General features: G+C 49.2%; 1 protein-coding gene across 1 annotated transcript in view; it reads right to left on the bottom strand.

Moving 5' to 3' along the window:
• Window positions 1–949: 949 nt before the first annotated feature.
• Window positions 950–26,182, bottom strand: part of GASK1A (golgi associated kinase 1A) — a 45,405-nt gene continuing 20,172 nt past the window's right edge. The window contains exons 7-11 of the mRNA XM_043967478.1: window positions 24,494–24,592; window positions 18,985–20,340; window positions 4,436–4,558; window positions 3,309–3,412; window positions 950–1,309 (exon numbers count right to left, since the gene is read on the bottom strand). Coding sequence (XP_043823413.1) covers window positions 1,075–1,309; window positions 3,309–3,412; window positions 4,436–4,558; window positions 18,985–20,340; window positions 24,494–24,592 — 1,917 coding nt within the window. The 3' untranslated portion in view covers window positions 950–1,074. The remainder of the gene's footprint in view (window positions 1,310–3,308; window positions 3,413–4,435; window positions 4,559–18,984; window positions 20,341–24,493; window positions 24,593–26,182) is intronic.

Below are 26,182 nucleotides of genomic sequence, written 5' to 3'. Positions count from 1 at the left end.
CATGATGGAAAATGTTCTCCACATCCAGAAAAAAAGAACTGTGGATTCTGAATGTAGATTGAACCATACTGTTCCTACTTTTGTTTTTTGGGTTTTTTTGTTTTTTGTTTTTTTGAAGTTTTTTCCCTTTTGTTCTGATGCTTCTTTCACAACATGACTAATGCAGAAATAAAAACAAACAACAGACAAAAAGAAACATTATCGCCAAAGCTTCAAAAGCTGTCTCCCTAATCAGGTTAAAATTACAACTGAAAACAGGGCAGCTCTCATGTCTGGGAAGAGACTGAAAAATTCAACTCTAAAAATAAATTATTCTCAACTCCCTGTAGCACAGACAGACTGGACTCACCTCCCCAGAGCCCTTCTGAGTCTCCAAGCTGAGAAGGGCACAAGGAGAATTGCTTCCCCTCCCTCTATCCCTCCCAAATCTCCCTTCAGTCCAACCCATTCTCAGATGCGCATGTAGATTCAGACATCCAAACAGACAAGCACCTCTGTACGCACACTTGAGATGGAGCCTGTACGGCATTTTGGACAAATTTGCGTAGAATCCTTGACCTGAACTACCAGCATCCAGGCTCTGAGAGTCAGAAAGCACATGTGCTTTCACATAGAATGTAAACTCCTCTAGAGCAGGCAATATTCTGAATTTTGTCTTTGTATGTTCAGTGCCTAGCACAGTGCCTGCCTGGCTTGAAGAAGATGCTAAGTCAATGTTTATTGAGTAGAAAGAAAATTCCCTTAAGAATTTAAGAACTGTCCTTCCAGGGACTGTCACCCCTGCAAATATCAGATGGGAGGAGCGAGAGGAGAGATAGCTGGGGAAACTGACAAAGACCACACACCCAAGGGGGCTGTGGGGACACTTGTCCATTAAGGTCAAGGGCAGCAGCTGGCCTTGTTCCCCTCAGCTGGAGGCTCTGCAGAGAGCAGGAAGTCCAATGGTTTTCTACACATTTCGTTTGCACTGTGGGAACATGCACCGTTATGGTTTTTAACACAGCGGGTCCTGAAGATATGATCCCTGCCTGCAGGTCCATCCTCCTGGTTTTCCACCATCAGGTCTGGTGCTAATCAGGTGAGTAGCTCTCGGTGCCCCCCCTGAGCCTCCTCCCTGAAGAGGGTTAAGTTGCGGTCCCGGATGTGCTCCAGCAGGATCTGTCCTCTCCCCTCGATGGTTTGAAGCAAAGGCTTCAGGCCCTGGAGCCCACCTTGGCTCTCCCAGAACTCGGGGTCCATCCGCAGTGACTTCAGGAGCATATTCTCCAAGCATCCGGAGGCAAGAATGTTCACCGCTGATTCAGGAAATCTGGAGGAAATGACCCCAGAAAGAGAGGGAGCGTGAGTATCACAAGAACTAGTGTTCCTTTCATTCTTCGAAGTCTACAAAGCATTGTTGCCCAACCATCCTCAGAAGGGGGTATTGCGATCCTCATCTTACCTGTGGGGAAACTGAGGCTCAGAGTGATTGACTTGCCCAAGGTTACACAGCTGGTAAGTGTAATGGAGAGTAGAGATCCCCCTCACATACAGCCCCTGCCTTCCCTGGACAGGGAGCTTGGGGATCTGTGGGGCCACATCTCTATCCCTCTATCCATCTCTCTTTATCTGTCTATCCACCCATCCATCCATCTGTTCCTTTGTCTGTCTGTCGATCTGCCTGTCCTCTGATTCTGTTCTCTATCCTGCAGTGCTTGGCAGGTCACTCCTAAGGCAGCTCACTGAGTGGAGAGGAGCGTACTTGCCCCCAGAACTGGAAGTGTGGGAGGAGGTAACTTGGGAGGTGGGTGTGACAAAGTGCCAGCTGAATTTAATGCCTTGTTATTTGCTTTTCATTTTAAGTAAATGTCTATGGTGTCATGGGTCTGGTTATAGCTGACTCGGGGGGGGGGGGGTTCAGGGGGAAAGGAGGGGCTCATGAGTAGTGGTTTTGAACAAAAATCACCTCTATGTCATCTAGTCTTTGCTTGAAAACCTCCAGGAAGATGAGACCTACTTTCTCCCAATGAAGCCAATTCCACTTTTGGAAGCTCCAGTGGTTAAGAAGGTGTACATCAAACCTTAATATTCTACTCCACATCTTCCATTTGTCACTCCTAATTTGGTCCAGGAGAACAGTTCTAACCTTTCTCCCCCTTCCATATGACAACCTTTCAGACACTTAAAGGCAGCTCTTATGCTTCCCTTGGGTTTTTTCCTTCTGCCAGCAAACATCCCCTGTTTATTCATCTGATCATTTGATGTAATCATCTGATGAGACCATCCACCATCCTGGGCTTCTTCTCCGGATGCTCTAGAGCTTATCAATGTCCTTCCCAACATGGCACTTACAATGGAATACAACCCTTCAGATCACAGCCTCTCTGAACCTCAGTTTCCTTACCTATAAAATAAAGAGGTTGAACTATATTCCTTCTCAAAAGTCCCCTCTCCTTCTAAATCCTGAGCTTCTAGCCCTTAGAGCAAGCCTCTTTCTAGAAGTATCTAATGGACATATGACTACATCACTCACTAAGGCAAGGATGTTCCTGGATCACTTCTTAAAGGGCCAGAAGATATTGATGGATCACTTCTTAAAGGGCCAGAAGATATTGATGGATCACTTCTTAAAGGGCTAGAATGGTCCTTTCCAGCTCTAAACCCTGTGATCCAAGGGATTTAAACCTCTTTTCCCAGTGAGCCACCAATGGGCAGCAGGAGACTTTAAGGAGGCTCCATACTCTGAGGTGCATGACCAATGAAAGAGAAAATCAGAAACAATGTGATTTGGCTGAAATGCCTGTGCCCATTTACTCATCTGGGCTTTCTCTAAGGTCTCATTCAGCTCTGTGGCCACGAAGGACATAACACCCAGTGACGTGGGGCTGCCAGCCTTTCGAATGAGTCCTTAGAATGACAGGATGTCAGAGCTGAGGTACACCCAGTGACCCCCAAGCCCAACCTACACCCACCAGGAGGTCCAAGGAGGGCTCATCCAGCCTGGGCTTGTAAACTCCTGGAGGGCAGGCCTACCTCCCGGGGCCTAGCGCTAAGCTTGGGATGAGGAAATGCTCAGCAAATGTTTGTTCCCCTCCTCCCTCCTTCTGCTCCAAGAGGAGGCACGCTCACCACCTCCCAAGGCATCCCAGGCCACTTCGACTCAGCCCTCATCGTCAGTAAGTCTTTTCTGACGTTAAACAGAAATGTTAGCTTCTAGCCATTCCCCTCATTCTGTCCTCTGGGACAAACAGAACAAATCTAATGCTTTCTCCGCACACTTTCTCTGCCCAGGTCCTACTGCACATGGCTGGCAACGTCCCTGAACGTACCCATCGATGCCCTCGAGAAGCCTGAAGTTGAGTTTGGTTTCTGGGTGCAAAGGTTTGCCAGCATTGTCGATGTACACCAGGCGGGACGGGTCACTCTCCCTCACCTTGTAGAGAAGAGAAGGGATAATGGTGATGACGACGATAATAGCGACAACAAGGATGACCCACGTTTTCATAGCACCTAAAGCTTGCAAAGCCTTGTATAGACATGACCTCGTTTGTTCCTCACAGGTGTCTCACTTGGTATTAGTAATCAGTGGGTCCTCATCTTCATGATAGCTAGCATTTATATGGCTGCTTACACAGATGACCTCATTTGAATCTCACAACAGCTCTGGGAGGTTAGCACCCAAAAGAGGAAACCAAGACTAGAAAACCCTAAATGACTTGCCCAGGGTCACACAACTAGTGAGCGTCTGCTGTGGGGTTTGAACTCAGGTTGGTTCTGACTCCAAATGCAGCACTCTATCTACTGCATCACATAGCTGCCTCATCAAACAGTATGTTATTATCTCCCTTTTACAGAGGAGGGAATTGAGGCTCAGAGAGTGTAACGGGACCTGACCCTGAGTCTTCCTGACCTCCCATCTAGCACTGAAGAACCCTGGAGTACACAGCAGAATGGAACTTTCTTAATGTGCATTATTTGTCCTCAGGGAGTTGAGCTGTCCTAAGGGGCCGCTCCCACTGCTTCTGTAGTATTACGGGGGCACCGATGGGCCCCTTCAGATTGTCTTCCAAAGGATGTTAGAAATACATTTTGTGGGGCAGCTAGGTGGCACGGTGGATAGAGCACCGGCCCTGGAGTCAGGAGTACCTGAGTTCAAATCCGGCCTCAGACACTTAACACTTACTAGCTGTGTGACCCTGGGCAAGTCACTTAACCCCAATTGCCTCACTAAAAAAACCCCAACAAAACAACAACAACAACAAACAAACAAACAAACAAACAAACAAAGAAACAGCATTTTGTTTCAGGAGTAGAGAAGAGGGTCTGGGAGGTGCCTGTAGTCAGGGAGGGTAGGTCTATGATTCTGGGACCGGGACCCTCTTGTGTCCTTTCCCTCGCTAACATCCTCTGCTCCCAGAGTCTGGGAAAGGAAAGGAGAAGGCTGGGAGGGACCTACCAGGATATGGACGAGCAGCAGCTCGCTTGGATTTCGGCATTTCTCTCGGAGTCTTTCTTCTAGGCACGGGTCAGACGGCTCAGGCTGAAAGCCACAACAGTAGCGATCCAGGCGGTCGTGGACCTGCAGGAGACAACAGTGCCCTCTGAAGCCCAACCACCACATCATCTGGGGAACAGCCCCTGTATTCTTTGATGCTGCGTAGTGGGCATTCCCACCTACTTTCCCCTCACCCCAGGTCCTCACTGCCCCACTGAGGGGGCCTTTGTGAGTTAGGCATACAGATATCTCTGTGCGGTGGCAGCCGACGGTCATCGAATGACATTCTTCACACAACCGAACTGGACCTCAGGCTAGTCAAAGGAGGCAGAGATCTGGGCAGAGAAGGGCCCGCGGAGACCCAAACCTCTCCATCCACTAGTACTGCCACCCCTCGAGCCCCTGAACAAAGGTGGGACCCACCAGGAAGAGGACTGCTCAATGCAACCAGAAAGGGGGGAGCCGTTGTCCTGAGTGCCTTGGGTCCTGAGTACAAGCCCACGCTGTGTTTTCTGTCAGACTAAATAGTTCCTTGTCTGTTAGCCTGAGTGCCCACGGGGGAGCTGAGTGCCCCTTTAGGAGAAACATGAGCTGAATTCTGATGTCCCTACAAGGAACCCTGGGCAGGAACATAAGCCAGGGGAAGCCTGTGAGCATCAGATTGGGGTCTGATGGGCATCCTGCTTATAGGCTGCTTCTAAGAGGCACCCATGGCCAGTATCTCAGTGAGACAAAGAATGTGAAGGAGAGAAAAGCAGTGTTTTTAAAAAAAGATGGTCATAGAGAAAATGGAAAGATGGGCTGGAAGGACCATAGAAAGAGGCCAATTATGGGTTCTTCAGAATATATTCTTGGCGGCAGCTAGGTAGCGCAGTGGATAGAGCACCGGCTCTGGATTCAGGAGAACCTGAGTTCAAATCTGGTCTCAGACACTTTCCACTTACTACCTGTGTGACCTTGGGCAAGTCACTTAACTCTCATTGCCCTGGCACCCCCCCCCCAATTTTTTTAAAAAAAGAATATATTCTGACTGAAAGGGGTAGAATACTTGCTCAAGTTATCTAGATGGTTTCTGGATGGAATTCTCTATTGTTAAGCAGGCCTGGGGAGGTTCCTTGTTCATCCCAGCGCTCTCTGAGATGCCAGATGATAAGGATCGCTCATCCTCTCCACCATGTTCCTGGTCTCTTCCATGGCAGGGCTGGCCCCCTACATAGAGGCCAAAGGAAGCCTTAACTATAGAGGAGAGAACACTGAACTTTGAAAATTAAATCTGTAGCTACCCAGAGGGGTAATGTCCCCTCATCTGAAAATTCCCCCAACACAGGTAGCAATGCTTGCTGTCACTTTTCAGTGATGGTGACAGATTTCATCAGAGCCAGGACTACCAGTAGACAAATTAGATAGCTCAATTCAGCAAGCATTCATTGATCACCTACTGTATGCTATGCACTGTGTAAAGCATCAGGAAACAAAGAGAAGATAAGGAAACAGTTCCTGCCCTCAAGGATGGCTCATTCTACCAGCTGGTCTAGAGGTGCCCAGGGCATCCCAGGTGAGACAGGTGAGCCTGGGCATGGCTGCAAGGGATGCCTAGGAATATTGCTTTTCATAAATGTACCTCTTTTAATGCCATAAAGTCCCATCTCCATAGATTGTGGTTTTTCATCTTCTGGTCTTCTATGGTCAAGTTGCTTTGCATGATCAATAAAAACACGAGGCATGTGAAGGTTAAACCTTATCAAGGGGACACCAATGAACGGCACCACAATGGAGGGTGGAAAGTATCGGGGAGGACCTCATTCTGACACCTCCTACCTGTGTGGGAAAATGGCCTCCCTTCTCTGGACTTCACTATCAAATGGGGAGAAGGGGGTGGAAGAGATGACTTCCAACTCCCCCTCCAGCTCTGGAGGCTAGAGATTCTCATCAAGATTCTCCCCATTCTCAGCAGTTTATCCTGATGGCCAATGGTACACACACTTACTAGACCAGGGTTGAGAGGGTCAAGTTGAAGCGGTCACATCTGCCACTGGATTCCATGCCATTGTGTAGGAACCTCAAGGGCCCAGGAGCTCCCATGTTGAGGGAAGCTGCTTCTCCTCACACCAAGGTCGCCCTACATCCTACCCATAGCTAGGGCCCCAGCACCTCTTCTGCCCAGACATGGCTACATGATTATGCTAGAAAATCCAACACAAAATGCCTTCCACATGGTTAGAAAAGTTGAGTGGACAGTTATTTGCAGAGCCAGATTTCAAAGGGAGAAAGCCCAGAGAGAGAGCTCATGCTGGCCTGTGCTCGACCAAGGGCTTTCATGGCTACAGAATCTGGAGACCAGCCCAGAGCTCCAAAGAGGAGACAGCCTGGAAGAGGTGAATGGATTACTGTGCCCTACAATCTAGTCTGATCCCTCTCCCAGAGGGATTTTAAGCACCTGTATAACATCTGTAGCTGTCATGTCACCCTTAGATTTTCTCCAAAAAACCCCCAAACCCTCCCCTGCCTGAACACCTTTCACCCCTTTGACCAGCTCTCACACAGAAAGGTCTTCAGGTCTTTCACCGGCTTGGCCACACTCCTCTGGGCACTCAAACTAACCACGATATTCCCAATGTAGTCTGATGAGGTCACCTCCTTCACCCCCGACACACACATAATCAATCCATCACTGAGTCTGGACTCAAAACCTTTGCAGCCTAATAGGACACAGCCCCCGAGAGGCAGCATCCCCACCACTCCACTCCACAGTGGTGAGGACACTGGAGACAGTGACTGGGCTGGGGGTGGGGGTGGGGGATGGGGAAAATGTTCCTTCCTAAGCCCAGAAGAAATCAGTCAGCAGGTCTAAAGCATTCCTACCGTGCCTCTCCTCATTGCCTCTTAATTTCATTTTCTAGGACCTTCTGTAAGTGGGAGAATCAGGAGTGGATTTCCTACAAATACTCTCTTTGCCTGGGGGCATGGGGAGGAGGTGGGGAGGTTTGGACAGCTGGGAAGAGGGCGGGGAGCAGGGATTTGAATTTGGCCGGGGTTTATGCAAATACAAGAGGATGAAGCTTAAGAAGTTTGGAAAATTCTCTGCAAGCCCGGAGAGGTGAGCATGTGTGAGCCTTCTCTGTTAGGAGCGGCACTTTTCCAAGCTGTCCCCAGGAAGCAGGTGGCAAGCACGATGCATCACCAAGCACTGAACAGTTAAGACCTAGAAGGCTCCTCCCAAGGACATGGCCGGTCTGCAGGCAAGCCAAGACTCAACCTGCCGCTGGCTACGGCTGAAAGCCTGCCCCTCCCAGCAGCCTCCTGTGGCCACCACCCTTCTTCAGGTCCTGGGAACGAAGACGCTGCCACAGACACCAAACACAACTGGCTGGGTTGATTGTGCCTCCATCGTATCCCCTGCCTTGCTTTGGTGAGAGCTTAGATGTGTGGTCCAGGACAAACAGCCACTCATCCTTCATCATGCAGGACTCTCTCTCCTTGATATATAGCAGACCCTTGCTCCTATCTGCCTCCTAGGAGATCCCCTCTCCCTTCCTTCTCTCTTTTCCTTCCCTCCTTCCTTCCCTTCTTTCCTTCCCTCTTTCCTTCCTTCTCTCCTTCCCTCCCTTCTTCCTTCCTTCTCTCCTTCCTTCTCCTTTTCCTTCCCTCCTTCTTTCTTTCCTTCCTTCCTTCTTTCTTCCTTCCCCCTTTTTTCCTTCTTTCCCTTCTTCCTTCCCTTTTCTTTCCTCCCTCCTTTCTCTCTCTTTTATTCTTTTTTTTTTTTTTAGTGAGGCAATTGGGGTTAAGTGACTTGCCCAGGGTCACACAGCTAGTAAGTGTTAAGTGTCTGAGGCCGGATTTAAACCCAGGTATTCCTGACTCCAAGGCCAGTGCTCTATCCACTGCGCCACCTAGCTGCCCCATGAATTAACTTTTGTTTTTGGTTTTTGGTTTTTGGATTTTTTTTTAGTGAGGCAATTGGGGTTAAGTGACTTGCCCAGGGTCACACAGCTAGTAAGTGTTAAGTGTCTGAGGCTGGATTTGAACTCAGGTACTCCTGACTCCAGGGCCAGTGCTCTATCCACTGCGCCATCTAGCTGCCCCATTCTTTTATTCTTGCTATCTGTTTCTGTGATTTTTCTGACTCTCTCCCTCTTTCTCTTCTCTCCTGCCTTCTTTCTCCATTTCCCTTCCCCCTCTTTCCCCTTCTCTCTTTTCTTTCCCTCTTCCCTCTCTTTTATTCTTGCTATCTCTGTTTCTGTGACTTTTTTCTCTTCACTTTCCATCTCTCTCTCCCTCTTTCCTCCTCTCTGCCTCCCTGCCCTCGCCCTTGTTTCTCTCTTTTCCTCCCTCCCTCTTCCTTTCCCACCAATACTTTGCTGATATTTTTCTACTCTCTACTATTATTTGCAGATATGGGCCACAAGCCACTTATTTATAGAGGGGGAAAGAATTTTTTGTCCCACAAGTGGCATGTGACACCTCACTTTTTGAAAGCCAAGTTTACTTTGGAAGTCTGAGCATCCCCTCTGCTGTCAGGTTCTCTCTTTGCCCTTCCCTCCTCCAGCCTTTCCTGTGAAAGGAGTTCCATTTCAGTGGTGCATTGGGGCAGCCAAAAAGGACTCAGTCCAACCATTTTCCTAATGATTTATTTTCCAGCTTAATATCCACCCCTTCCAGGTTTGCTTGAGTTTCCAATTTCTTGAATGAGGAATTGCTGAGAGAAGAAGAAGCAGGGCTCTGTGCAAAAGGGAAGTGGCCTGAGTCAGCCATGGTCCTATCTGAGCCTTGGACCTTTTGAGTTCTAAACCCTATGATTTACAAGAGTTGTGCCGGGCAGCTTGGTGGCACAGTGGATAAAGCGCTGGCCCTTGATTCAGGAGGACCTGAGTTCAAATCCAGCCTCTGACACTTGACACTTACTAGCTATGTGACCCTGGTCAAGTCACTTAACCCTCATTGCCAGAGAGAGAGAGAGACAGAGACAGAGATGCAAAGATCTGAGCCAACTAAGAGCCACCAACATGGAGTACTCTTCCTCCTTTCCCTTCTACCCTACTCCAGCCTTAGGTTATTCAGACTCTATCTGGGACTGCCAGGCAGTAAGACCCTCCCCTAACAGGGAGCCCCCCCCTCCCCCACACTCTTCCATTCTTCAGAAGTTATTTTTTGGCTGTGAAGAGAGAGAGAGAAGGGGTCTTGGGGAGCAGCTGGGAGTTACCAACCATAATCCTTCCAATAAGATAGAGCACCACTAGGCCTTACTATCCGCCCAGCAGCCTCCCAACATTGCCATCTGCCCTACTGATGCACCTTCGGGGCCCCTGGGCCTTTCCATACATACACCCTGCCATTGACGTTGATAGCTATGTCTATAAATTTATGTTCTATCTCCCAAAATATGGCGGCAAATTTATTAAGAATAGGGACTGTCTTACTATTCCTATTGCATCCCCAGTGCTTGGCATACAGTAAGAGCTTAATAAATAATGTTTTCGTTCATTCACCATGAACAAGTCATTTCATGTTTCTAAATCTCAATTTACTCCTCTGCAAAATGAATGAATGAATGAATAAACAAAAAAGTAGATAGATAGATAGATAGATAGATAGATAGATAGATAGATAGATAGATAGATAGATAGATAGAGATAGATAGATAGATAGATAGATAGATAGATAGATAGATAGATAGATAGATAGATTGATAGATAGATAGATAGGTAGGTAGGTAGGTAGGTAGGTAGGTAGGTAGGTAGGTAGGTAGGTAGGTAGGTAGATAGGTAGATGATAGTGTGAGAAAATAATGGGATTTTGCAGATACTCAAAGGCCCCACCTGGAGATTAATCTAAACTGATTGAATTAAGTGAGAGTGATTGACTTTGCTTATTAGCCTACTTAAGGTTAATTAGATTGTAACCACACCTGGCCACCCTTAAGAAGGCATTGTTCTCAGAAGCTAAGGACTTTGTACTCAACTCCAGACTACCTTCGAGTCCAGTGAACCAATCGATTTGTATGACACCTACCAATCAGCTTGAAGCAGCATGTAAGGAACCCCTCTGCTCCGGACCTATAAAAAGCTTCCACACTCAGTTTTCAGGATAAATTCGTGGTTGAAGCAGGCTCATGGTGGAGGACTTGAGGAATAATCAAACCAAGCTAGAACTCTAGGCTAGATAGGCCTTTTCTTAACTTTCTGAACTCCACATGTTCTCTTTTTACTAATACCTAGTATGCTTCAAAAAATGCTTAATGCCCAAAGACTGGTGCTAAAGCTTCTAATTTAAGGTGACCACACATTTGGATTTTAAACATCACAATAGATAGATAGATAGATGGATGGATGGATGGATGATAGATAGATAGATAAATAGGTAGATAGATAGATAGATGATAGATAGATAGATAGATAGATAGATAGATAGATAGATAGATAGATAGATAGATAGATAGATATGGGAAGCAAACTAGATGATTCTTCCAGGTTATGTCTACTCACAACTCCTATGAGGTCTCAATGATTCAGGGTAGTCACAAAGTCACAAAGGGGTCTGGTGTTTTAATAACTTTTTGAGAAGATTTTTTCTTTATTTTTTGCCATTTACAAGATTTGATTTTTCACACATAGCATAAATTCATTTCCCATCCATACTGTATATGATGGTGTGGTACTGTAATTTTTTTTAAATAAAGGAGGTATTAAATATTTGTGACTTTTGGCCGACCCTGCATGAGTCACTGCAGCCTGGCAAAGAACCACAGGGATCTTTGTAACATATAATTGCTGGCATTTACATGGCACTTTAAGGTCTACAAAATGCTCAACAAATATTTTCTCATTTAATCCTTACAACACTGGGAGGTGGGAGCTATTATTATCCCCATTTCACAGATGAAGAAACTGAGGCCAGAGAGATGAAGTGCTCTGATCAAGATCACCCATGTTGTAATTGTCAGGGGCACGATTTCAACCCTGGTCCTCACCAGTGCTGAGAAGACCTTAGCTTAAATACCAGGGGATCCTTACTATTTGTATGGCCTCAGGCAGGTCACTCCACTTTTTTTTTTTTGAGCCTCTGTTTCCTAACTGTAAAACAAAGGAGTTGCATGAAATGACCTCTCTGACTTTTCCCTGGCTGCCCCCATGCCTGGATTGCCCTCCCTCCCTGTCTTCACTCCGGCTTCCTTTAAGTCCCAGCTAAATCTCCCCCCCACCCCAAAGAAGCCTTTCCTCATCCCCTTCAGTGCCAGTGCCCTCCCTCTGGTGATCATCTCCAGTGGAGCCTGTACACCCCTTGTTTGTACATACTCTTTGCATGTGGTTTCCCCCATTAGATTGGGAACTTCTGGAGAGTAGAGACTGGGTGATGTTTTTGCTGGTTTATTTTTTTGTTTTGTTTTGTCTTTCTTTGTGTCTCCAGAGCGTAGCCGAATGCCCGACACATAGTAGGCACTTTATAAATGTTTGTGGATGGACTGATCCCCGAATTCTAAATCTCTGACCCCAATTCAGTTTAATTCCACAAGCATTTGCTAAGCACTTACTATGCACCATCCCCCCACAGTAGGTGCTGGGGTGCAAAGACAAGCTGGACCAGAAATAGTTTCTGCCCTTAGTGGGACTTACATTCTCCTGGAAGAGGTAGGAGGCAAGATATGATCAGGTCAGTAAAACAGAAAAGAAAAAATTATTGCTGTTGCTCGGTTGTGTCCGACTCTTTGTGACCCCATTTAGGGTTTTCTTGGCAAAGATACTGGAGGAGTTGGCCACTTCCTTCTCCAGCTCATTTGACAGATGAGGAAATTGGGGCAAATTGGAAGGGGCAAGGGGAAAAAATCATTAACTTGGGGGAATAGGGAGAGACCTCACCCAGGGTTCCCATCTCTCCTCTCTGGGAGGAGCTCCCCTGCCAGAGCTGTGCTTGGAATGTTGCTGAGTGCAAACTTTCCATCTCTCTCAGACTAGAGACTCCCAGCCCCTGCTGGGAGAGCAGATACACAAAGCATCAGGTTCCCCTGCCCCATCTCTTCCCTTCCTGACCCTCCCCTAACAGGGAGCCACCCCCCCCCACCCCCGCCCTGGACTATTCCATTCAGAAGTTATTTTTGGCTGTGAAGAGAGAGACAGAGAGAGAGAGAGACAGAAAGACAGAGAGAGACAGAGAGAGAGAGACAGAGAGAGAGACAGAGACAGAGAGACAGAGACAGAGAAGGGGTCTTGGGGCAGCAGGGACTATGGGAGGGAGCCAAAGACTGCCTCTCTTGCCCTTCTCTCCCAGTGAAAGGAGGAAGCAATCTGTGCTAGGAGCCCGCTAACCCTAGATACCTATTGTTCTCCCTAGAAGAATCCTGAGACAGCCATTGGCATTGGGAGCAGGCTAGACTGAGGAAGAAAATGCTACCTTGACCTGGAGTCCGTGTGGTCTGATCTAGGGCTCTGCTCTATGGACTAAGGAAGGGAAAGTCCGCCTAGCCTGGCCCAAGGAGAAGGTGCTTGAGAGAGACAGAGACAGACAGAGACAGACAGAGAGAGAGATAGACAGACAGACAGACGGAGAGAGGGAGAGAGAAAAGATGCACCAGGTACAGTGCTAAACACGGATAGGAAGTCAGAGGATCTGAGTTCATTCTGTCCTTTACTAGCTATGTGACCTTGGGCAAGTCACTACCCACTTTTAGCCTCAGTTTCCCAGTCCATGAAGCAGAAATGATAATAGCATGTATTTCACTGGGCTGCTAAGGGATAAGTGAGATAATGCAGTGGATAGAGCACTGGCCTTGAAATCAAGAAGACTCATCTCCACGAGTCCAAATCTGGCTTCAGACACTCACTAGCTTGGGCAAGTCACTTTACCCTGTTTGCCTCAGTTTCCCCATAGGTAAAAATAAACTTTGCCAAAAAACCCCAAATGGGGTCACAAAGAGTCGGGCACAACTGAAACAACCCAATAACAAACAACATGCAAAATAAAATAGAGGATAATATTAATGGATTAAGTGCATAGGATCAGAAATGTAGAGCTAGAAGGGTCACAGCCTTGACCCCCTCATTTTAGATATAAGGAAACTGAGGCACAGATAGTCTGATTTGCCCAAGGTCACCTGGGTAACAGAGCTGGGCTTCACACACAGGTCCTGTGACTCTGAGACCTCTAAACTGTGGAAGCACAAGTGTGTGTGTGTGTGTGTGTGTGTGTGTGTGTGTGTGTGCATGAGCAGGATTGTGACCCACCTTGGGAAGCTGATAAAAGAGATTAAGAAGAGCAGATATTTTTTTTCTCTTTACTCTTGGTTATTAGGACAATTAAGCATTTTTACAACTGCACTTGCATGCACACAAACTGCTTTTCCAAGGAGAAATGGTGGAAGGAGACAGGAAATCTCCCAGGAGACAAATGGAAAACTCTGAGCTCCATCTCCCACTCACTGGAAACAGCTAAATCCTTCTGACACTGGGATGTGTGTGTAGGGCTTCTCCCTCTGCAGCAGCAGGAGAGATGAGCCCATCCCCAGATTAAGGCTCATTTACTCTCTAACCAAAGGATAAAGTTCTCCTTCTCCAGATTGGTCAGACCCACAGAGCCCTAAAGGACTATGGGACTTCCTTTTGAAATTTCATATTCTTTTTTTTTTTTTTTTTGGCTGTGGTAATTTCCTCAAAGTGTTCCCAGACTTTAGGTCCACCAGCTTCCCTGCTGCTGCTGCTAATAAACATTAATGGTAATCCTCTATCCCAGGCCATTACCAAAACATACATTTTAATAGATCCCCTTTCTTTTTATATGATGGGTAGTTTTTTCCAGTTCCTGTCCCTGATATCCCTGGGTAGGTAAACATGGCCAGGTCTGCCTTGTAAAGCATCTCCTTTTCTTGCCGGGCTCCAATAATAAATCATCTGTCTCAGTGGGTAACATGGTAATAATCTCCCAAACAGCAGGGTATGATTTTCTAGGCAGAAGATTAAGCGTCCTTAATCTGATCAAGGAAGAACAGAGAAGATGAATCTTATTTAGAAAGGGCTGATTTTTAGTGGCTGAACAAGAGCCAAACAGGCAAGCCAGCAGAAAGATTCCATTTTTCTAACTCTGAAGAGAGGCATCATAAGTCTCCAGGGGAGGTTCTCTTTGTACATGGCTGAGACCACAAACCCTGTCCATGGGCAACCAACCATGAAACTGGCTCAATCTCCAACTTTAATACTTTCATGATGCTCTCTAATGACCCAGAGGGGCCGCTACAAGTGCCCTCCCTTTTTTCTTATAATGCCAGGGTCAGTCTGACAACATATAAATAAGTACTTGGGTCTATAGTTACATGAGAGGCAGCATGGAATAGTGGGGAGTTTCCCTTAGTCCCCAAAAGACCTGGGTTCAAGTCCCAGCTCTGATACTTATTGGTGTGTGACTCTAGACAAGTTACCAAAATCTCAGTGCCCTCTTTAGGACGAGGAATGGCAGAGAAGATGCTGATCCTCATTGGCAAACAGAGAAGGAAACAGGTTCCCTGATTTGCCAAAGGTCACTCAGCCACTGTGGATCTCTAAGCCTCCAGGTCCTAGTCTGCTGACCTTTCCACACATTGAGACTGACGAAATGACCAGACCAGGATCTCTAGAAAACAGCATAATGACAGAATGATGGAACCAAATCCAGAATCACCTGGGTTCAAATCCTGTCTCTGACACTGAGCGCCAATTAATACTGCTATGCTTCAGCCTACTTATCCCCTAAAATGGGTCCATAATAATCATAACCCCGTCAGGGTTGCTGTGAGGTTCAAATGAAATAATGGCTGCCTTTACATTGCTACAGGCATGTAAACTATGACTCCTCTCTCCAGCAGGGTATAATCTCAACAGGTAGGAGAGAGGAGGGTGGTCTCTGAGGCATGCTAACAAAGGGGGAGCTACTCTTCAGAGAGTGGGCAAAACCTCAAGCATGAGGTCCTGCCCTGAGACCAGGTTAGATCCTGGCCAGTCACATAGTCAGGGCAGGTCCTCAGTGGCCAAATTGGACCTGCCATCCTGCTGTCTCCTCACTCATGTGGGTTAGACCATTACTGTCAGATTGATAAATAATGAAGATGATGCTTATTGCTCCCTAAAGATGACCTGCTGCTGAGTCATGGCATCTCAGACTTGGGGTTGGGAAGAATGGCTTCCGGGCTTTCCTGACTCAGACACTTACTAGCTGTGCAGCCCTGGGGAAATTAACTTCCCTGGGTCTTGATTTCCTCATCTGTAAAATGAGGGTCCAAATTCAATGGCCTCTGGGGGGGCCTTCCAGCCCTAATCTAGGACCCCCTAGACTTCAGTCAAATGCACAGATTCTTGAGGGGGGGGCAAAGTGAAGTGACTTGCCTAAGGTTACACAGCTAGTGTCCCAGGCTGGATTTGAACTCAGCTCCTCCTGACTCTGGGCCAGTGCTCTATCCACTACACCCCAGCTGCCCCAATCTAGGGATTTTTTTTTTATTGCGGGGCAGTGGGGGTTAAGTGACTTGCCCAAGGTCACACAGCTAGTAAGTGTCAAGTGTCTGAGGCCGAATTTGAACTCAGGTACTCCTGAATCCAGGGCCGGTGCTTTATCCACTGCGCCACCTAGCTGCCCCAATCTAGGGATTTTTAAACTTGTGTCTGTGCACTTTAAAAATATATATAACTCTTTATTATTGGTTTCCTTTGTAATTGTATGCATTTCTTTTGTGAATTAAAAATTATGATTCTGAGACAGTGTCCAGAGGCCTCTCTAGATCACCAACGGGACCCATGATACCCTTTGGCATAACACCCAAAGGATTCAACTCCAATATGGACTAACCTGCACCTTTAACAAGAAAAACTTAATGGCAAGTGGTCACTGAGACCGTAGCTAAATTAAAGGTCTCCGAAGGGAGCCCGTCCCGCTTTGGGATAACTAATTGTTAAGAGTTTTTCTTTACATTATGCCTACATCTGCCTCTCAGCACTGCCCACCGACTGCTTTTATTTGGACGATCTGGAGCCTTTTAAATCACTTTAAGACAGATGCCCTGCCCCCCCCCCCCAGTCCGCACTCCAGCCCTCTCACTTAGGAGCTCAGGAAACTGAAGCGCGGAGGGGTGGGGGGGTGGGGTGTGTGTGTGTGTGTGATTGGCCCAAGGTCACACAGGTACTGAGACCACAGGGAGGATTTGAACCAAGCCCTCTAACTCCAGAGCTGGCCCATCCTCGGATGGCATGGTCACCATGATGGCCGCCATCTTATCGCCATCTCAGCCAGAGCCTTCCTTACCCCACCACAATCTCGCTTTCACCTCCCCATTTGGGCTTATTTCAAATTATTCCCTTCCCTGAGAACTCTCTCTACTAGCTCACTGTCCCACCCGCTAGTCTCCCGCCTGGGAGTCAACTCCCCGTGTCTGCATCACACTCCCTCCCCACCATCCATCCCTCTTGGAATCCCTTCTGTCTCCTGGCTGAGATCCTTCTGGATTCCCTCGGTTGTCATACTCCCTCGCTCCTAAAAATGCCTTCGTGTTAACTTCTGTGTATACACTGAAGCCCTGCCAGGAAGCAGAGGCTGTCCCCCAATTCTGCCATCGGACTGACGGGGCGCCCCGTCCAGCCTCAGTGAAGGCAGGACCGTGTTCTTTTTAGCTCTGCGTCTTCAATGGGGAGCATGCAGCAGGTGCTCAATAAATGCCCTTGCCGTCCTCCACCATTGCTGGCTATGGAGCCACAGACAGAAGGAAATGCCTCACAGGGTTGTTGTGAGGCTCCATCGACAACAAAGAGCTGCTTCTACTCTAAATGGGGAGGAGAGGGAATGGGCTGCCTCAGAGGCTTGCCAGCCAGCGGGGGAAAGAACGCTGGGACCCCGGGCTCCCTCTCTGAGGACGCTAAGAATGCCGTCCAGGACGGCGCTGAAGCGGGGCTGCCATGTCCCCCTGGGTCAGTGTGGAGGCTCACGTTGGGTCCTCCGCCTTCATGACCCTGTAGTCCTCCACAACAAAGGCAACACACAAGAGAGACTCTTACATTGAGGTGCAGAGAGAGCGGGAAAGCTACTGCCGGGGTCCTGAGGGGGACCTAGGGAGAGCGGAGGGTGCTGCCCCGCACACATCCGCGACGTAAGGAAGCCAGGCTGCCCCGCACACATCCACGAGGTAAGGAAGCCAGGCTGCCCAGAGAGAGAAGCCAGAGTCACCGTGACAGACAAAAGGCTATTTATACGAAAGCCCTCCGGGTACGCTCTGAGACGAGACGCTCCCACAGGATGCGCCCTGGTTATCCCAGCCCTTGCCAAAAGCCTGTCTTTGATTTCCTCTCCAGGGAAACCTAAGTCTGTGCCAGCCTTGCCCTTGGGTTTTCGAGGAAGGATGGAGCTGTCCAATGCAAGGGCATTGCACTTGATGGGTAGGGAGAGAACCAGGAAAGAAGTGGCAAGAGCCCAGGAGGTTTCAGTCCCTGGCAGAGCCTCTGCTTGCAGAACCCTGTTAGGAGAGCTGCTCATTCTGTCAGCAGACAGGCCTCGGAGGCGTAGGAAGTCTGCCACCGAGGCTGGCGGAGAGGGGACACTGGGGTTTTGTTCAGAACAGAGAGCTACAGTGTGTATATTCACCTATGGCTGGGCCCTGGAGCTGAGACGGGGAAAGGAAGACACTGCAGGCCATTGCTTGGCAGACTTCCACGGGTGTCCATCCATCCTGGTCCTCCCCTGCTCCCCATTCTCCCTTGCTCTGGAGACAGGAGATCCTGTTCCCTGGAAAAGCTGATAAGGAGTGTTGTCTCCCCCGTTATTAGCTCCCGGAGGACAGGCACTTTTTTTGGCCTTTCTTTTTATTCCCAGTAGGTGCTTAAGAAATGCTTCTTCTAGCTGTGTGACTCTGGGCAAGTCACTTAACCCCCATTGCCTAAAAAAAAAAAAAAAAAAAAAAAAAAAAAAAAAAAAAAAAGAAATGCTTCTTGACTTGAACTGCCTGCCCTCAAGGAGCTTATTCTCCACCCATATAGGGAAACATGGCTAGGGAAAGAGTCACAGAGATGGTGACTAGAACCATGTGGTCACTCAATTATCAGCATGTCCTTTCCAGAAGCAAGGTGGTATTAATCTGTCCCCAGACCTTGAGGCGGAAAGGGTTTGGTGGGTGGGGAGCCCTTGGCTCCAGCTCACCAATCAGGACAGCCTAGCCCCAGGGCAGAGCTCCAACCTGGAGGGAACTCACTCCCTCAGGCAGGAATCGTTGGGGAGGGATCTGCTTCACCTGCAGTAGCAGGGGATTGGTTAAAATGGCCAGGATGGATGGCTGGAGACCCAAGTACACCCCCACACACACACACACAACCCCGCATGATCTCTGCTTCCTTCCCACCGCCATCCGTAGCCTCCTCCCACCCAAGGCCCTAAATGGGTCTTAGTGAAGGGCAGACCCCTCCTTTAGCAGTGGCTCCTGGAGAAGCCGGGAGCCATGGACAGCGGTGATAATCAAACCCAGTCAGTGATCAATCGTTCTCCCCCCTTTCCTCGCCCACAAACGTCCCACCTACCTGGAGGAGGAAATCGAAGAGGGCTAGCCGTGCCCACTCGGTGTGGTGGATGCCCAAGCAGGGGGCCTCCCCCAGCGGAGCCCCAGAGCCGGCCATGCCGCAGCGGAGCCGGAGCAGGGCCTGGTACTGCAGCCATCCCAGGGCAAAGGAGTTCTGATCATTGTCACTGTCCTTCAGGTGCCAGATGTCAGGGGCCCACCAGACCACAGGACGGGCCTCTCCCCTGGTGAAGCGGTAGGGCAGCAGGGGGCTGTGAAAGTGTCTCGCTACCACGGGCAAACTGCGGGACAAGCCGAGCACCCGGTCCAGGTGAAAGGAGAGGACCTCAAAGAGGTCCTTGGGCCGCTTGATCAGCCCACAGAGTCCCTCCGAGCACTGCTGGCTGAGGTCAGGGGGAAAGGCATCGTGGACATTGTCCTTAGAGAGACCGACTCGGAGGACCTGCCCATGCCCGGGGACCCTCGCTGTGCCGGTCACCTCTCCCTGGGCCAGCAGCCTCATCTTCCACACGTCATCCTCTGTGAACCACGGCGGGATTTCACCCGCCCCTTTATGGCTATCCTTCCCAGTCATCCCAGCGGCACACCAGACAGAGCCCCGAAGTTCTTCGGCAGAACCTGGCCACAAACCAGCTGTCCGGCCCTGGGCAGAGCTGCCAGCTCGCCCCTCGTCCCTCGGACCCCAGTCCCCCTTCCCAGCTCCAACCACCTGAACGTCTGGATGAGGTGGGGTGGGCCAACCCTGAGCAGGTCTGACGCCCCCAAGGAGGGCTGTGATAAGGGGCCTCCCAGCTGGCAAAGCCCTCCGGATGACGCTTCTTTCGGGAGAGGCAGCAGGAGAGACCTTCTGGATGGGCAGCTCCGGGAAGCGGTCACCATGCCGGGCATGCTTCAAAGCCAAAGGGCCCCCGGCATCCTTCCTGCTCGTGCCCAGGTGTCTCGTGCCTCTGGGGTCTCTCAGAGCGACAGCGACGGCAGCAGCAGCCACAGCATCCCTCCTGGCCCGGCCCCGGGATGTCTGGGACTCACCAGGATGGGGACGGCCGGGGCCCGCGCTGCCTCTGGAGCCCCCATCGTCCTTGCAGACCAAACTGGAGTTCCTCAGGGAGGCCCATCCTTCCCAGGGGCCCATGGCTGCCACCTCCTGACCCTGACTGGAGCTTGGGGCTGGAGGAACGGCCCCCACCCCCCTGAGGGGTCGGCCGGCCCATTGAGGAGACTCCGCAGGAGCCCCGGGGTCGTGGGCTGGGAGGCCTGGGGAGAAGCCGGTGAGGGCTGCCATGGACAGGGCCAGGAAGAAGCAAAAGCCGGTGAGAGGTCGCCTTTTCCCACGCAGCCTCCTCCAGAGCCAGGAAGCCTGGGAAGGCAAAGGCAGAGAGAGGAAGCCTTGAGAAACGCACCCTGAGTCTAGGAACACAATCCAGGCAGGCCCTGCTCCAAGAAGGCCTGGCTGGCACAGAACTGGGGTGGGGGGTCAGGCTCAAAGGACCCAAGCTCTCCCACTGGAGGGGAACTTAGGAGCCACCCAGTCCTACCTCCTCATTTTATAGATGGGGAAAATGAGGCCTATAGGGTAGGGGGAAATGACTTGCCCAAGGTCCTACATGGGAGAGTTGGGATTCGTAACCATCAGCATTTATTAGGCACCCATTGTGCCTAATGAAGCTTTTATTTTTTTATTATGCTTGGTGTTTGGAACAAAAAGACAGAAATGAAACAGACCCTGCCCTCAAATAGCTTATATTCTAGCTGGTCCTCTGACTCCTTCAAGGTACCAATCATAGAGCATTTGGATCCAAACAGATCTCACGAGGCTGGCATGATAGAGTGGGTTTAGAATCTAAGGTTCTGCTGATGGACACTGAATGCGGCTTGAAGCAGACTTGTTTTACTTTGTTTTTCTTGCATTTTGGTGTGTTTTCTTTCACAACATGGCTAATATGGAAAGAACTTTTGCAGGATTTCACATGTATAATTGAGATATTGTCATCTCAAGGGTGTGGGAGGGGCTGGAGAGAGGGAGAGAATCTGGAACTCAAAATTTTACAAAACAAATGTTAAAAAATCTTACATGTAATTGGAAAATATTTAATCAAACAAATAATATTATATATATTATACATATTTGGGTTTTTTAATCACCTGAGGTTCTGGGTTCAAATCCTGGGTCTGCTACATACCCTCTTTGTGACCTTGGGATGACGATGATGGTGTCGCCTAGAATTTACATAGCAATTCAAAGTTTGCAACATGTTTGGCATAAATCCTCTAATTTGAGCCTTACAACAGCGCTGGGAGGTGGGTGCTATCATTTATCCCCATTTTACAGATGAAGAAACAGGCTGAGAGACGTTAAATGCTCAGAGTCATACAGCAAGTATGTGTCTGAGACAGGATTTGAACTCAGGTCTTCCTGACTCCAGCAATGCTCCTCACTTCACCTCCTGACTAGGACGGGTCACAGATTTAACCGGTCAAGTGGCCTGACCATGAGGTCTGGAGAGGGGGCCGGGCAGATGGGTCGGGCAGCAGAGGCTGACAACTTTCTCACAGTTTGCCTCGGGACACACGGCTATAAACTAGGTCTGTGACTTCACTTCAGTCACCTTTGCCTCTCGCTCCTGCGGTGCCCTCCCCTACCCACAAATACACCCTCCAATCAGCTGGCCCTGTCCAGTCCATTCTCCCTCCAGAGATTCTCTCCCATCCACCCCCTTCTCCCCAGTCTCATTGGCATCTACATTCTGAGGCTGTCAGAGACTAATGGGTTTTCTCATCCCTTCCCAGAAGCGTCCCTCCACAGCGCCCCACCAAAGCTGCCCACTCAGGATCATTTGCGGCTTCTGGAGAGACCCAGGCCCATTTTCCTTTCCCAGCTAATCAAACCACGAGTCAAAGGAGGTTGAAAGTGAAGCCGACGGACTGTCTGTCAGCATTTCCCTGAAAACATCCTGTTCCCTGACTGGCCCTGATTTCTCTGCCCAGCCCCTTCCCAGCCCTGTCCAGGCTCATAGTCCTCTGGGCCTTAAAATTCCCACACCCATGATGGGCAAAGAGTGATGAAGAAGGGGTTTCTTGGGTCACATGTGTCTGGGACTCAGTTTCCCCAATATAAAACAGAGGCAAGAAGACGCAGTTCACCTCCTTGTGGCCTTTCTTGATTTCCTCCCCACCCCCACAGTGAAAAACGGTCTCTCCCCAAACTTCCCAGGAGCATCTTGTCTGGACCTCTGTCCCTGTTCTGCCCCATATTGTGTTATACACGTCTGCGTGCATGTTTCTCCTATCAAAGCTTCTAAAAGACAGTTAGCTCATCCTCCTAGAACTCATGGTCAGTGGAGGGCGCGGCACACAGCAAAATTCTTTTGTACAAAATCATATGGGGGGGCAGCTAGGTGGCTCAGTGGATAGAGCACCAGCCCTGGAGTCAGGAGTACCTGAGTTCAAATCCGGCCTCAGACACTTAACACTTAATAGCTGTGTGACCCTGGGCAAGTCACTTAACCCCAATTGCCTCACTAAAAAAAAAAAAAAAGATTAAAAATCATATGGGCAGAGTAGAGCAGGAGGTGGTAGGTTGTAGTATTTGAGGTCAGGGTGGGTGGAGGAGGTGTTATCACTCGGAGATCACGAAGGCTTCCTGGAGGAGGTGAAATGTCAACGGGGCTTTAAAAGAGCCTAGATCAGGAGCCAGAAGGGACCTTAGAAGGCATCCAGTGCCATCCTTCTTATTTTACAGATGGGGAAACTGAGGACCCAGAGATGGAGGGACATCATCTAGGATCCTTAGATCCAAAGGTGGCAAGGACCTCAAAGGCCATCCAGCCCAACCCCCATCATGTTAAAGATGAGCAAACTGAGACCTGGGAAGAGGAAGCAACAAGCATGGCCGGGGTGGGGTCTGTGGGGCTTCAGATCAAGGGCTCTTTCCAGGGCCCCACGAGGCCTCCAAGATCTTAGGAAGCAATCCTGAGCCCGATGGGGGAGGACGCCTAGGCAGGCTCTCTCAGCTAGCAGCAATGCCGGAGACACACAAACACACAGTCACTATACAATCCAGTTCTATGCAGTTCCCCAATCATCCGCTCCCTCCTGCTTGTCATTATGGGGCTGAATAAAGAGGTGGAGAGTCAGGAATAAAAAGGAGTTAGAAAGCCCAATTCAGATGGCCCTCTGATGGTGCATTCACACACACACACACACACACACACACACACACACACACACACACTCTTCTCTCTCTCCTCCCTCTCCCTCTTTTCTTTCTTTTCTCTCTCTCCCTCCCTCCCTCCCCCTCTCTCACAATACTCTTTTCTCTCTCCTCCATCTCCCTCCCTCCTTCTCTCTCCCTCTCCCTCTCTCTCTCACACCCACCCTCTCATATACACATTCTTTTTCTATCTCTTACATACACACACTCTTTTCTTTCTCCTCCATCCTTCTCCCTCTCTCTCCCCCTCTCCCTTCCTCCTTCCTTCCCTCTCCCTCTCTCTCACACACACCCTCTCATACACACATTCTTTTTCTCTCTCTTACATACACACACACACTTTTTTCTCTCTCCTCCCTCCATTTCTCTCTCCCTCTCCCTCTCTCACACACCCACCCTCTCATATACACATTCTCTTTTTCTCTCTCTTACATATACACACTCTCTTACACATACATACACACACACTCACATATATTCAAACACATGCAAACACATTTAAACACATCCTTACCCAGTCGTTCACACACTTCCGCACTCACACACACCGAGGACAGACAATGGGACTGTCTGTGGAAATAAACAAAATAACCTCAGGGGAATGGTTGAAGCCTCGAGTGCCGCTGCCAGTGGGCTTTGTGTCCTCCTCTCTTGTCACAGCCACCAGCCACCTCCCACTGGGGAGGGTTGAGGCAGAATAAAATGTGCTGTGGAAGGGGAGGGGCTCCTTCCTGTCATCTTCTCAGTAGATCTCAGGACCTGACAGAACAAACCCTCACCCGCTTTTCAATATTGTTGTTGTTGCTGCTGCTGCTGTTTATCCTTCATTCTGGAAGAGGGCCATGACATCAGGAGCTGATGTCACAGCTTGCAGGGAATGGGATTTAAGTGCAGGAGGGCTGAGTCAGCCCCTTAAAAAGGAGACTCTCCTGCTCTGCACCATTTAAATGTCCTTTGCAGAGATGTCATATGACCTCTCTGTCTCTGCCTCTGCTGTCTGTCTGTCTGTCTCTAGCAACTTCAAGGAAAGCCTCAGAGAGACCCCAATCCCAGCATTTGGACTCAGAAAGGACCACAGGCCCACTGAGTGTGGTCCTCTCTGCCTTGTTTCTGACCAGTGGTCATGGAGACTCAGAGTGAAGATTTCCAGTGACTTGCCCAAGGTCACACAGCCAGCACTGTTGGAAGCCACACTTGAACCCAGGTCTTCTCCCTGCCCTCTGAGCCCCTTTTCATTCACAGACCTCCTTAAATTGCTTCTCCTTTTTTACGGGAAGAAGGACTTTTGGGAGAAAACGACCATCTGGCTCCCCAACAAGTGAGCTGGAGCAGCCGAGGTCCACGTGGCAGAGTGCAGGTGGTGAGCTGGGACGCTCTCCCCAGCGTTGCTATTCAGGCGCTATGGCGCAAGGGAGTCAGGGCATGCCAGGAATTCCTGTCTTCCTTGGCGTGCCTTCATTCTGGGAGGCAGCCCAGCCCAGCCCAGCCCTGGGCCTTTTCAAACAGAAAGATTCTTTCCCCCAGAAACACAAGACCTGACCAGGACGATTTCACAACCTTCCAAAGCCTGGTGCAGACAGTGTCTGATCACCCCTAGCCTCCAAGGATGAGTAGTGGCCAGGGCTCTCCCCATCGGACAAAAGGAAAAGAAGGAACTAGACCACAGGAACAGCAGGAAGGGACCTCTGAGGTCATTTAGTCCAATCCTGTCATTTTAAAGTGTGTGGTGCAGCTAGGTGGCACAGTGGATAGAGCACCAGCCCTGGATTCAGGAGGACCTGAGTTCAAATCCGGCCTCAGACGCTTAACACTTACTAGCTGTGTGACCCTAGGCAAGTCACTCAACCCCAATTGCCACGTGCAAAAAAAAAAAAAAAAAAAGAAAAGAAAAGAAAAGTGTGTGTGTGTGTGTGGGGGGGGAACTGAGGTCCAGAGAGCTGGCCTCACTTACCCATGAAACCAACCCACCATGAGCCAGATCTCCAGGTACTCTCCAGGCTCCTAGTAAGGAACATTTCTCTCAGTGCTACATGGGAGGCAGCGTGGTATCCTGGAGAGAGAACTGGGCGGAACGTCAGGAAGATACTTCAGCACCAACCTCTGACCCATCCTGGCTCCGACTTGCCAACCTACATTTGTGGAGGCAATGTCCCCACCTGGGAGTTCCTTAGATCAGTAAAATCACAAGCCCAGCCCCTGTGCCAAATCCTATATTTTGTGTCAATGTGTGTGTGTGTGTGTGTGTGTGTGTGTGTGTATATATATATATATATATATATTTTGCTGGGCAATGAGGGTTAAGTGACTTGCCCAGGGTCACACAGCTAGTAAGTGTCAAGTGTCTGAGGTTGGATTTGAACTCAGGTCCTCCTGAATCCACGGCCGGTGCTTTATCCATTGCGCCACCTAGCTGCCCCAATTTGTATGTATTTGTACACTGAAGTGTTGTTTCCCTCTGATAAACTGTAAGCTCTTTGAGGAGAGGACTTCCACTTCTGTCTGCATTGAGAGAGCACCCTGTGCTGATGGAATCAAAGGTGCAAGTGAATAAAAGGAAAAGGGGAAGGGGGGTGGTACTGAAGGGAAAATTAGAAAATGTGCTTCCCTCTCTGCAAAGGTGAGGACTGTGGGTGTGGAATACAGCATACACTGTCAGGCTCAGCTGATGTGCTACTTGGTTTTGCTGAACCACCTTCCCACCCCCTCCCCTCTTTTTTCTTTGTTACAAGTGGAGGATTGCTCTTTGGGTAGGGCAATGCGTGGTGGGTATATTTGGAAATATGGCAATGTCAAAACCAAAGGTATCAATTAAAAATGTAAAGAAAAAGAAAGCATTTTTTAAAACCCTAATTCTTTATGCTTTATAGACTGCTTTCCTCATAATAACCTTGTGGGCTACATGGAGCATGCATCATTATTACATCATTATAGAGAGAGGTTCAGAGAAATCAAATTACTTTCCCAGGGTCACAGAACTAGTAAGAATAAG

The sequence above is a fragment of the Dromiciops gliroides genome, chromosome 5, assembly GCF_019393635.1.
Source record: "Dromiciops gliroides isolate mDroGli1 chromosome 5, mDroGli1.pri, whole genome shotgun sequence".
Lineage (NCBI taxonomy): Eukaryota > Metazoa > Chordata > Mammalia > Microbiotheria > Microbiotheriidae > Dromiciops > Dromiciops gliroides.
The sequence above is the reverse complement of the archived record's forward strand: the minus strand, read 5'-3'. Positions and strand labels throughout refer to the sequence as shown.